The 13,190-nt window shown below is 44.1% G+C and overlaps 1 protein-coding gene across 3 annotated transcripts; it reads left to right on the top strand.

Moving 5' to 3' along the window:
• The first annotated feature begins 355 nt into the window (after positions 1–355).
• On the top strand, positions 356–13,120 carry LOC133413736 (TNF receptor-associated factor 2-like). Of its 3 annotated transcripts, none has more exons than XM_061698472.1 (11): positions 356–533; positions 3,063–3,275; positions 3,570–3,648; positions 3,937–4,035; positions 4,377–4,538; positions 5,001–5,075; positions 5,156–5,230; positions 5,843–6,403; positions 6,895–7,072; positions 7,318–7,466; positions 7,779–13,120. In XM_061698472.1, the coding sequence occupies exons 2-11, from the start codon at positions 3,088–3,090 to the stop codon at positions 7,995–7,997; spliced, it is 1,785 nt and encodes a 594-aa protein (XP_061554456.1). In that variant the 5' UTR covers positions 356–533; positions 3,063–3,087; the 3' UTR covers positions 7,998–13,120. The 3 variants fall into 3 exon arrangements, with proteins under 3 accessions (XP_061554456.1, XP_061554457.1, XP_061554458.1); XM_061698473.1 differs by having other exon boundaries at positions 356–558; XM_061698474.1 differs by lacking the exon at positions 356–533 and having other exon boundaries at positions 2,978–3,275.
• Positions 13,121–13,190: the final 70 nt, after the last annotated feature.

Genomic DNA, 13,190 nt, shown 5'->3' with positions numbered 1-13,190 from the left:
ATCCAGGGCAAAAGGGTTGGTGCTTGAGCACCACTCGGATGGCTATCTGTGCACGTGCCTGCTGTCGTATGGCTGTATGTTATATATTGCCGCCTAGTGGCCAAAGCGAGCACGTCGGAAAGACCAGCACAATGCACATTGAATCGTCCGATGCGCAAACTGTTAAACACTTTACATTCTATTAAATAATATACATACTGTATGTTTGAATAGATCACAATACTGCCGAGGGATTTTTTTGTCTTCTAAAAAAACAGGTTACAATTTGTTTTGTTGTTGGTGTTTTTTGGAGCGACTTTTGTATGTGCGGGTCAGCTCCGCCCCCGCCTGACGTCACCCGTCGGTCGTTTTGCGAGGGGAGTAATGGCGACGCTGGACGAAAACAGCCGCCGCCGCCGGAGAGCCAGTTGTCCGCCTTGTCGTTATGAGGCGGAGCCCACCGTCGACGCGTCCGTGAGCAACGTCGAGCTTCGGGACAAGGACAGGCGGGCCGTGGCGGCTCATTAAGACCACAAGACCGGAGCGGGCTGCTGGTAAGCAGTGGAGGTGGAGAGGGGGGTGAGATTCTTCTTTTTTTCCCTCCCCCTCCTCTCTCCTCCACCTCCGGGTACCACTTCTCTTCTCTCCTTCTTGTGACTCGGAGATGCTGTGACGGCTTAGCAACAAGGAGACAATGGAGGCAGCCAGTAAAGCGACATGTAAACAACAGAAAGGCCGCGGGGGGCCTCGCTGGTTGATGCTCGAATGATGCTAGCGACACAGCACTGGACTCCATTTCCTTCCTCTTCACGTTTTAAGCGCCATTCATTCCCGACAACTTTATTGATACTGCTACACCTTGTCAAATATAGAACGATACATGTATTGCCGGACTAGAATGGCTAATTCACACTTTCACCGTCTATTTTTCATTGCAATCTTTGATTTTTCTCGGACAAGTTTGTTGTCATTTTTCGATTTTATTCCCTTACGATTTTAATTGTTATACATTTCTGACTTTATTCTCCCAAGATTAAGATTTGTCACAATTTTACAAATGTATTTTCTTAATATTTCGGGCATCGATTAATCTAATAATCGGATAAAAAGTTATTGTGCATTAAATTGCATTGCAATTTTTTTTTTTAAATGAACTGATTATTGTTATTTATGTGCCACTGTTTAATGGTTAAACACAACTAACTAAAAACAGTCAAGCGGAATCACACAAGAGGGTGTGTGATGTTGTACTCACCAAACCTTTTTGAAACTGTGTGCTACTGCTTGGGTACTGATTAATGCAAAGGGTTACTAGTTCAATCTACACTTTTGAGGCTGCTTCAGGTTCAACTACATGTCGATTACAGGTTATTCACATTACAGCTGCAAATAACCGTTACTTTCGTAATAGATTAAACTGACTATTATTTCCCCCCCCCCGAAATTGATTATGATTCCGTTATTTGCCGTAACATTTCAAAAAGCAGGCAAAATTGTCGAACATTGTTTTCCAAAGGGCGACTGGTTAGAGCGTCTCCCTCACAGTTCTGAGGACCGGGGTTCGATCCCCGGCCCCGTCTGTGTGGAGGTTGCATGTTCTCCTCGTGCCTGCGTGGGTTTTCTCCGGGCACCCCGGTTTCCTCCCACATCACAAAAACATGCATGGTAGGTTGATTGAAGTCTCTAAATTGCCCCAAGGTGTGAATGTGAGTGCGACTGGTTGTTTGTTTATGTGTGCCTTGCGATTGGCTGGCGACCGGTTCCGGGTGTACCCCGCCTCCTGCCCGATTATAGCTGGGATAGGCTCCAGCACGCCCGCGACTCTTGTGAGGAGAAGTGTCTCAGAAAATGGATGGATGGATGGATGTTTGCAAATGTCTTATTTTGATTACAAATATAATCCATCTGCTTTCCTGGAGGACTACAGAAATCTGAGAATATTTATTGTTGAGAGGCTGAAATTGGAGAATTTGGACAATTTTTAAACAATTCATCAAAACAATTCATCAAAACAGTTGTCAATTAATTTGATAATCAATATTAGTTGTCAATTAATCGATTAACTAATGCACCTCTAATTATATTGCAGCTTTTGGCCGTAATTTTACGTTATTCTCATTGTGATGGTATGACTATTTGTCATAATTTTACGCATTTTTTTCAGAATTTGAAAAAGTTTACTCTCAGAATTTTACAGCTGAATTTTCTTATCATTCCAGCTATGTTTTTTTGTCATAAATTTAAGACATTGTCGTAACACTACAACCTTTTCTGTGGTAATTTTAGGTCTTTATTTGATTAATTTTACCTAATTTACTTAATTAGCTACTTTGTTGTCATCATTTATTACAACTTTATTATCTTACCGCTAAGACTATTTTTCATTGCAACTTTAAAAATGACTATACTTAACATCCACAGTTTGTGGTTGTAATTTTCGAAAAAAGTTTTCTTTGAACGTTCGGACTTTTATTTGTTATAATTTTCGGACATTATTTGGTTAGCATTAAGACTTTTTTTTGGGTGTAATTTAAGACTTGTTTTTGTCATAATTGTATGACTTTATTCTTTTAAAAGATGTTTTTGTCACAATTTTAGAAATGTATTCCTATAGTATTAGTTTTTGTTGTAATTTTACAATTTCATTCTTTTGATATTATAACCTTTGTTGTAATTTTTTTTGACATCATTACACCACTTTTTCGTAATTTTAAATGTTTTTCCTCGCAATTGTACAATTTATTTTTTATAACATTACAACCTATTTGTACTTTGACATTTTGACCATAATTGTAGGACTTATTTTATTCTTATTAATGCTAGGACGTGGTCGTAATTTTATGAATTTTCTTTGGTCAGAATATTTTTGTCAGGTGAATTCTCTTAACAGTATGACTCTGCTCATAATTTTATGAATGTATTGTGTTTCATAAATGATATTACAACTTTATTCTCTTAACATTGAGTTTTTAATTTTTGTAATTATAATTTTTTTTTTTTTTACATAATTTCACAACTTTATTTTCATAAGATTATAAAAAAAAAAAATGTTGTCTTAATCTTTGGACTTGTGTCCCATCCAGGAGTGAACGCGTGTGATCGGACAGTATGGCCGCCCAGGAGCCTTCGCCTCCCTCGTCCATGGAGAGCAACAAGCCGGGCTTCCCCAAGAAGATCCTGGGCAACAAGCTGGAGGACAAGCACCTGTGCAAGTGCTGCCACAACATCCTGAGACGACCCTTCCAGGCGCAGTGCGGCCATCGCTTCTGCTCGTACTGCTTCAACCTGGCCATCAGGTGCGCGAGCTAAAAAAAACAAAACAACTATAGCTCATTTTATGGCGAGTCACCAAAATTTGACATCATGCTCCGCCCACTCAAACAACTCACAATTTAGAGTCACCAGTCTGTCTAGTATATGTCAAATATGGTAGCGATTGGACAAAATCTGTAGGACAAGTACATTTTAAGGAGACCTGGAAATGTCCTTTAAGTGGCAGACTTCCGGTGTCTTTTCAAGCACGGCTTCTTCAGACTTTTTTTTTTTGTGGGTGTATACGTGATAGACATGCCTACGTGTTGTCGTTGCAGTAACGGACCACAGAAATGCAACGCTTGCATCAAGGAGGACATTTTCGAAGAGGCCACGTCAATCCTGAAACAAGGATGTGTGAGTAAAGTTAACACCCGATTTTCGCGGTGGGGACGTTCCAGACCCGGCCGCGATAGGAGAAAATCAGCAACATAACTCTCTCGCTGTCAAAAAAAACCAAAACTTTTGAGGAAGCAAAAATATTCCCACTCGCGCAGTTGTCTAAATAAAAAGCGAAGCAGAATAGCCGGCGAGCGACGGATGAACCACGATGTAGTGGGGGTTAACTGTATACATGACACCCTGTCTCCATAGTTACACCACGAGTAATCAAATAATCCAGTTACTTATCGCTTGTTTTTAAAGGCTTTTCCCGACAACGCCGTCCGGCGGGAAGTGGAAAACCTCACGGCTGTCTGCGTAAACGAAAGCTGCTCTTGGAGAGGATCTGTCAAAGATTACGAGGTGAGTCACAATTCGGTCCACCGAGCGTTACGGTTCGGTTCGGTATTGCAAGCGTTCTTCTGTCTTTCCATTGTAAAGGGTCCCAAAATATGACAAAACGTATCAACCCGGTTGTTTAGCAGCCTTTTGTCGGGGTACGGCTTAGCGTACTTTAGAATGTTACGCTGCTTTCATCGGACTTGTCGGATTGCCTCTTTGAAGAAGCGTCATAGAGGCGGGACGACGGCTGTGTGAACGGGAATCGTGGAAAGCTGGAACAGGCGCATCTTGACGGAAACCTCCGCATGACCGCTTGCCTTGGTTACAGCTGGCATTTCTAATCCGTGTGTCGTATGTCTCAGCTGAACCACGAGGGCAAGTGCGAGTTCATGATCGTCCCGTGCCCCTCCTGCAAGGAGCGCATTCGCTTCAACGAGCAGGAGCGGCACAGCGAGCGCGAGTGCCCGGAGAGGACGCTCAACTGCAAGTACTGCAAGGAACCCTTTCACTTCAAGAACATCAAGGTGAGGAAAAAAAGGAGAGCCGGAAACCGCAGGGTTTCAAGCCGTGTCGGGCCGTGCATTTGGTTCCTGGGACCTCTTTTCAAACCACCTCTATCACGCCTCAATTATATTACAGTAATCCCTCGTAGTACTGTGCACTTTGTTCATTTTTGTATATGTGTTTTATGTTTTTGTGTTTTTGTTTAATGCTGACGTTATTTTGGGCCAGCGAGTCGGCCCTCTGAGGAGCATTAGAAATCGGACTGGTTCAAGAAACGTTCCCATTGCTAATAGAGTTCAAGTTACTGTACATGGGCCAGTACTACTAGTACGACTGAAATCTGATTGGACCAAAAACAGATCTAGCGTCCACACACACACATACTGGAATCAGTGCAGCTCAGAGAAATGCTACAAAAGGAATAGAATAGACTGTCGGGAATAAATTCACACAATTTCCCGAGACGTCTTTTTGTTCACTAGGCCCACGATGAGATTTGCCCCAAATACCCGATGATCTGTGAAGGCTGCGCCAAAAAGAAGATACCAAGGGAGAAGGTGAGTTTGGAGACTGTTTTTTTTTTTCCCTTCCTGATCCGACAACTGACGCTCGTCCCGTCTTTTGTCCCGTCTTCCAGTACGTGGACCACATCAAGTACTGCAGCAAATTCAGGATGCCGTGTCGCTTTCACGTCGTGGGCTGTGACATGTCGGTGAGTGACCTCGTCCTCCTCTTCACCACCGGTTCTTTGGAATTGCGTGAATGCCGAAGAACGGAAGAACTGAAAGCGACTTTCCCATCAGGGTCACGAGTGAGCTGGAGCGTACCCTTGTTAACCTTGGCTGGTCAAGGGTCAATCCTAGGGCACATATGCACTGTACTGTAGGCAACCATTCACACACAAATTCAGCCGATTGCGAGATTTGAAAGAATAAAATTCCGATATCCGATTAATTTAAAAAAATATATCATTAATAAAATCGCTTTTCTTTTTGGTCTCTTAACGCTTACAACAATGAACATATGAATTACAGGCAAAACATTTGACTGTTTTACAATACTTTGTCGTTTAGTATTTGTCGTATAGTACCCAAAGGAGAGGAAAATCGGGATTCTTGGAATGTTAGTGTCAAAAATTTATAAATGTGTATATCGGCTTAAAGCTTAAAGATATAATGTGTAGAAGAAAGAAAAAATTGGTTGGTCAGGTTTATTTTGCAAAGTGAAAACTGGCTCAGACCTTGTGGAGCTGACTTGTCCAAGTTTTGTGTTTTGCGGCGAGTCATCAAGCTTCTTGAGGCATTCGGCACCTTCTTGCCCGTAGGTGGAGAAAGAGAAGACCCACGACCACGAACGCGCGTTTGCCTACGAGCACCTCAACTTGCTGCTGCACTACATCATGGGCATGAAGGTGAGCATGGAGGGGCTGCAGCCGCAGGGTCTGGAGGTGGCGGGGCACAAACTGCTGGAACTGCAGCAGTCCCTCAGGGAACTGGAGGCCCGGGTCTCCCAGCTCAGCACCACCTCCTCCTCCTCCGGGCCTCCCGTGCAGGGAGCCGCCGCCTCCTCGTCCTCCGGCTCGGGCCCGCTGGTCCTGGCTCCCCTGCCCCCGCCTCCCGGCCTGGCCCCCGCCCTGTCCGTGTCTACCTCCTTCACGCCCCTGCCCAGCTCGGTGGGCGCGGCCCTGGAGCTGCAGCTCCACAGCGAGAAAACCAAGGTGGCCGAGCTGGGCCGCCGCTGCACCGAGCTGGAGGTGAAGACGGGCACCTTTGAGAACGTGGTGTGCGTCCTGAACAGAGAGGTGGAGCGCTTCGCCACCACCATGGAGGCCAGTAACCGCCAGCACAAGCTGGACCAGGACAAGATCGAGGCTCTGAGTAACAAGGTCAGCCTGGCGGTGGCACGTGGTGTTCGGAGGGAGGCGAGCAGAGTTGGCAAAAGTACTCACACTCTGTACTTAAGTAGAAGTACTGCTACTAAAAAAATAAAAAAATAAATCCTTAAAAAAGTAGAATTACTGAATGGAGCACAATCTGCAGACACACCCACAGCGTTTAAGAGCAGAGGCAATGGTTGGTTTTTATATACATACTTTTTTTGTGTAATTATTCAAAACTGGCAGGGTTGTCAACAACACTCCTCTACGTGGTGTGTCAAATTCAGAGGATTCTGATTTATTTTTGCTTCACATGGACTTCAAAAGAAAGTATTGATGTAGCAGTTTTTCAAAATATTTTTAATGTGTAAAAATCTATCGTATAATTGCTCAGTTTGGTTCGATTGGCCCTTGCATTCTTCGATTTTTCTGTATGTGGCTGTCGGAGGAAAACCTTCGTACACTCCTGTCCTAGACTGAGTCGAGAACCGGTCTCGCAGGTGCGGCAGCTGGAGAGGACGGTGGGCCTGAAGGACCTGACGGTAGCGGAGATGGAGGGTCGGCTAAGGGAAATGTCCGCCACGACGTTCGACGGCGTCTTTGTGTGGAGGATCTCCGATTTTGTCAAAAAGAGACAGGACGCTGTCGCTGGTCGAGCCCCCGCCATGTTCTCGCCAGGTAAGAAAATGTTCCAAATTATTTGCTTATAGCTTTTAAGTGGACTTAACATGTAAGTTTTTCTGTGGAAGCTTTTGAGTTACTGTTTGTCATCATCAACCATCCATGAGTAAGTCTTACGTACATCTCCAGACAGCAACTCTGAGAGGAAATTCTAAATGAATAAAAATGGTATCGACTGTTTAGGAAAATGAATCAGTTTGGAACACAGTGAATAACCAAGTTCCTTTCTGGTTCGCCTGCAGCTTTCTACACCAGCAAATATGGCTACAAGATGTGTCTGCGGATCTATCTGAACGGGGACGGGACAGGGCGCGGCAGCCACTTGTCCTTGTTCTTTGTGGTGATGCGGGGACTCAGCGACGCGTTGCTCAAGTGGCCCTTCAACCAGAAGGTGAATAATTGCCCCCCTCCCCCACCCAAATGTTGATTGCTTATATTAATAGTTTAAACCATAACTATACCACAAACTATGATCCAAAAACATATTGCATATAAAACAACAAATCATATCATTTCAAATTCGTCTTATTAACATTACCCTTAAAATTACCCACTGCCAGCCTTCCCAGTTAACGTGGATATTTCACTTCTAAAGCCGTCAATGGCAGTGAATGTGTTAAATGGCTGACAGATGATTTGACTTGGGGGAGAGAAAAAAAGTGCCAACTCAAGACTTCATTGCGCTTTGTTTGTCTCGCCGCAGGTGACCCTTATGTTGCTGGACCAGAGCAACCGGGAGCACATCATAGACGCCTTCCGGCCCGACGTCACCTCGTCGTCCTTCCAGCGGCCCGTGAGCGAGATGAACATCGCCAGCGGCTGCCCGCTCTTCTGCCCGCTCTCCAAGCTAGACGCCAAAAACTCTTACATCCGCGACGACACCATCTTCATCAAGGCCATCGTGGACCTCACCGGGCTCTAGAGGGGGCGGGGCCACACCAGGTGTTCAGTTTTGACAAGCGGACCGGGGTCTTCATTTTGACTCCGAGGTAATCCCTCCGGGGCGCAGCTATAGCGTCCTTCTGCCGCTTTGGGGAGTTACAGACGTGTGCCCGGGCGCCGCTGTTGTTGCGGCGAGAATGTCCGTCACCCACTGTTTGTTTCCGGCGCGGCAATATTATCTTAAGTGCGTCGCAGGAGGACACCGACGGGACGGCGAGGACCGAGGAAAGTCGCGTGTCGGGTGCGGGTTTATCATCGCAACGGCAGCTAATTCGGGGGTGGTGAGGTCTTCTGCTTCTTCGTCTTGAGATTGTCGGTGTCGTGAGCCTCTCTGGTCTCGTGTTGAGTACATTTGCATAGACAAACGTGGAGTTATGTGATCAACAAGGCTTCTCCCCCTTCTTCTTTAGTCCCACAGGTGCCACGTGCATGCTCGCTGGCGCCGTATGTTCACTGAAGCTCGACGTGGGAGGCCGTTGTTAGTTTTCGCCCGCGTGTGTTGTTTAGATTACAGTGGTTCTCAAAACTAGGGAACCCGGACCCCTGTGGGTCATTGGGCCGTAACGTGGTGGTCGGCAAAGAATTTTGGAATTGTAAACCAATCAGGGGACGAAAAAAATGCTGACATCTTTGAGAGCTACCTTGCTGTGTCTGTTTGGATGAATTTGAGTCCTGATTGCTAATATAGTTCAAGTTGCTGTACATGGGCCAGAACTGATTCTGAAGGACCTGGGCAGATTTAATTGACATGGCAACACATAGAGGCAGACATGTAATTTGTAGAGATGCACAGTATTTTTTTCCAAGCCGATACCGATACCTTCCTGCTTCTCAAGACCAAGACGATAACCAATAACTTATTCGTGTTTTTTTATTTAGAGTTAAATTTAGTTTGTGCACACCTGGAGGAAAGAAATACTCAAAGATTTGTCCTAACCAAGTATGACATCACTATTAAAACTAATTTGAAAAACACATCTGTTTCTAGTATTGCAGATTTATGCATCTTTTTTCAAGAAACTACTTTGTTTTCAGTGGCTTATCAGAAGTAAACTTCAGCCATAGTTAAGTGCAAAATGAAACGGAGGCAGATGTGCTAACCAGTCGTACACCGTTCCGCCCAAATAATTATCTGTCCGATAATTATCATGCATCCCTACTAATTGGACAAAAATCTTTACATCCACATACACGGACGGGAAGCAGTGGAGCCAACAGAAATGCTACGAAATGAGTGAGAATTGGCTGTTGGGGAAAAAGTGAACACAATTTTATGAAATAAATATCAGAATTTAGGTTTCAAATGTACATACCTGTACATCAGAGCTTCTGATATTTCTTTAGACAAGCGGAGAATTTCTTTCTGACCCCTTAATATTGAGTGCCAATTAAAAAATTGCATACCTACTGTACATATGTCGGGGACCACTGCGGCAATAAAACAAACCTTAGATTTGGGCCATTTTAAATCTGTGCTATGATTGTGACATATCGCGAACCGTAAATCTGACATCCCTGCATGCGTGCTACATTTCCAGCTCTCACACTCTTGTACAGGTCAAGCAAAGGCAACCTCGGCGAGTGTTTACGGCTTGGAAGTACATTCCTCTGGTGTAACCTTGACAATATCGTTGTTAAATCACTGCTTGGAGCACCTCAACTCACTTCAATATTGTTCCTTGGTACAAAGATACCACGAGATGGTGTCAAAGCACTACTTTGGTCTCAATGAAGCGCCTCAACTCACATCAGCATTGTTCCTAGCAACAAGAAATGTCTAAATGAAGCTCTTCAATCACTTCAACATAGTTTCTTGGCACCAACATGCCACAAGATCGCCACAAAGCCCGACTTTTGTACAAAGAAACTCCTCAACTCACTTCACCATAGTTCTGTGGCACCAAAATACCAAGAAATGGCAGTAAAGCACTACCTTTGTCTGAATGAAGCTCCTCAACTCACTTAAGCATAGTTCCTTGTCTTCAGTATGGTAAGAGATAATTCTATTATAGCTGTGACATTAAATTTGGTGAATTAATTTCTATTAAACAGGTCATACATTTTTAAATTCCATCCATCCATCCATTTTCTGAGCCGCTTCTCCTCACTCGGGTCGAGGGCATGCTGGAGCCTATCCCAGCTATCATCGGTACACCCTGAACTGGTTGCCAGCCAATCGCAGGGCACATATGAACAAGCAACCATTCGCACTCACATTTACACCTACAGGCAATTTAGAGTCGTCAATTAACCTAGCATGCATGTTTTTGGGATGTGGGAGGAAACCGGAGTGCCCGGAGAAAACCCCCGCAGGCACGGGAAGAACATGCAAAGTCCGCACAGGCGGGGCCGGGGATTGAACCCGGGTCCTCAGAACTGTGAGGCAGATACTCTAACCAGTCGTCCACCGTGCCGCCATTTTTAAATTGAAAGGTAAAAAAAAAAAGAGAGGAATAATCCCATGGCATGCAGTTTAATTGGTGTTGGATTATGAGGAGCTCCTTGGAAAAAGTTATTCCCTGTCAGGGGTCCCTGGACCCAAAAACTTTGAGAACCCTTGGTTTAGAAGCAGGCGTCCCTTTTCGTGTAAAGTTTGTGCTCGTTCCAACTCGGGAGGGGTCGGGGGCGGGGAGTTGCGATCGGTGCTTTGGTACATCTGTGGAAGATACAGTGGAGTTAGCGAGGTGTCCGAGGCGCAGGCCTGACATTGTGTTTTTTCTTGAGTACACCCCCTCCCCACCCCTGTGATTACGCTCGCTGGCTCGCATCTCGACAGGTGGCGCTGTTCCCTCCCCTCCCACGCCCGCCCCCCGCTCACCGAGAGAAGGAACGTTGTTTTCTTGTGGGTCCAAAATGTGACGTGTGCGCTGCTAGCCGAGCTAGCATACCGATGTGATTCTTATAGTGTATACTGTTTTGTGGGTGCAAATGTACATAAATAGAAAATCAAGACTTCTGTACAGTGAACCCTCGCTATTCACGAGGGTTAGGGACCAAGACCTGCCACCATGAGCACAAATTTGTTTGTAATAGATGCTCCCCCCAAAATAATGTTCATGATTGCCTTTATTAATAGTTTAAACACTTAACATAACCAAAAGTAGGATCCCAAAACACATCATTTCAAACTACTTACTTCCAACTCACTTCAATAGTACCAAGATGCCACAAGATGGCAGAAAAGCACTATTTTTGTTCAATTAAGCTTCTCAATTCACTTTAACATAGTTCCTTGGCACAAAGATTGCAGCAAAATGTACTACTTTCTGTCTAAATGAAGTGCCTCAACTCACGTTAACATACTTCCTTGAAAACAAGATGCCACGCGATGACGGCAAAGCACTACATTTATCGAGTGAAGTTCCTCAACTCACTTTAACTCACAACTCACGTTCCTTGGCACCAAGATGCAGTCAAAGCACTACTTTTGCCTAAATGAAGCGCCTTGACTCACTTCAACATAGTTCATTGCACCAAGATGCCATAAGATGGTGGCAGAGCAATACCTTTGCCTAACAAAGCTGCTCAACTCACTTCGGCATAATTCCATGGCACCATTATGCAAAAAGATGATGGCATACCGCTACGTTTGTCTAATGAAGCGCCTCAACTCACTTCAACATAGTTCCTTGGCACCAAGATGGCAGCAAAGCACTTCTTTTGTCTAAATCAAACACCTCTACTCACTTTAACATAGTTCCTCAAAATCAGGATGCCTCAAGATGGTGGTGGCAAAGTACTACTTTTGCGTGATGAATTTCCTGAACTCACATCAGATCCCGCAAGATGGCGGCAAAGCTATACTTTTGTCGGAATCAAGCACCTCAACTTGCGCGAATCGGCAGGGGTTCACTGTACACAGTTTTGTAGGTGCAAATGTACAAAAAGAGAAATTCGGATTGTTCTGCTTACTAAATAGATGTTCAAGCTTGTGGGCTTGACTGCTTTTTGACTCTTTGGAAGGGTCCCGCTGGCCTGTTTTCAAACCAGTCTCGACCGGTATTGAAGCCTCTCTGTGCATGGGAGACTTTAATTGGTAAATCATGTAAAGCGGCTCCACGCCGGTTCACGCCGCTGTGGCCGCGTTTATTTCCATTCGTCTGGAGGAGAATACGGTTGAGTAGCTTATTATGTTATATCCGGCTGTGCTCGTCACAAAGTACTGGCCTATATTCCTTATAACAATGTATAAATATGTATTTTTCATATCATAAATCTCTATATAAAATCTAGATATCCGTGCGGACGCGCACAAGCTGTTATAATAAAAATAGTATTACCGAATACACTATTAATTCTATATCTATGTATCAGTTTTTGTTTTGTTTGTTGAAGATGGTTTAAACAGGCCAGAGCTGATTCCTTTTGGTGCAGCGTGAGTCCTTCTTGAGTGCAATATTACATTTTAAGGGTTTACAGGAGTCCCGGGTGACTTATTTAGCACAGTTTGTTTACATTGCGGCAAGCAACTTTGAACTCACATAAATATCGTTGTCAAGCCGGCGGAAATGACGCAAATATGACTTTTCATGTTGTGTTCTTTGTGGGTTTATATTCTTAGCTGAAGAAAAACAAGCATGTAACCAGTACCATTACATGTATTAAAAAATATATAATAACCCTTTGTGTCGTGCCAAACTCAAATATTACCTCCATGTTGTATTGCAAGGTGTTTTATTTGTTTATTCTATGCCTCTACATTACCTGTATGTGTATGTTGCCAAATGGTTATTTAAACTGGAGCTGCTCTTTGTGTGTTATAATAAAGCGTGTGCGTGTGTGATTGCATGGGTCACTACTAGCATCAGAGCATATCATTAAAAAAAAAAAAAAAAGTGCCCGCCAACAAAATATCCTCGTATTTACGCCCATGTAATCTGAATGTAAACCCTTTACACATGGAAAGAAAACACGTGTGTGTAATGTGATGCAGTTGGAATGAAGCAACTTTTATTTGTGCACTTTGCATTAGTTCCATGTTCAAACAGGGTATTTTTATTCATGTACCTTGAAGTCACGAGCCATACAAGTATTCCGCTGTTGATATTTGATGTGTTAACGCTCAAAAGAAACTCGCAGTCTGTAATAAAGTTTGGTGATTTGAACGCGTTCATATTGTTCAGCGTTTCTTCTATGAACGTTCCAGCAAAACGGTAACAACCAATGATAGCAA

Source organism: Phycodurus eques, chromosome 15 (genome assembly GCF_024500275.1).
Source record: "Phycodurus eques isolate BA_2022a chromosome 15, UOR_Pequ_1.1, whole genome shotgun sequence".
In the NCBI taxonomy this organism is placed as follows: domain Eukaryota; kingdom Metazoa; phylum Chordata; class Actinopteri; order Syngnathiformes; family Syngnathidae; genus Phycodurus; species Phycodurus eques.
The sequence above is the reverse complement of the archived record's forward strand: the minus strand, read 5'-3'. Positions and strand labels throughout refer to the sequence as shown.

Excerpts from the sequence above, each read along its gene's own strand:
- LOC133413736 (XM_061698472.1), top strand. The coding sequence starts at position 3,088 with ATGGCCGCCCAGGAGCCTTCGCCTCCCTCGTCCATGGAGAGCAACAAG. Across the intron at positions 4,539-5,000 it reads TTCACTTCAAGAACATCAAG|GCCCACGATGAGATTTGCCC; the intron begins GTGAGGAAAAAA and ends TTTGTTCACTAG. Across the intron at positions 5,231-5,842 it reads TCGTGGGCTGTGACATGTCG|GTGGAGAAAGAGAAGACCCA; the intron begins GTGAGTGACCTC and ends TCTTGCCCGTAG.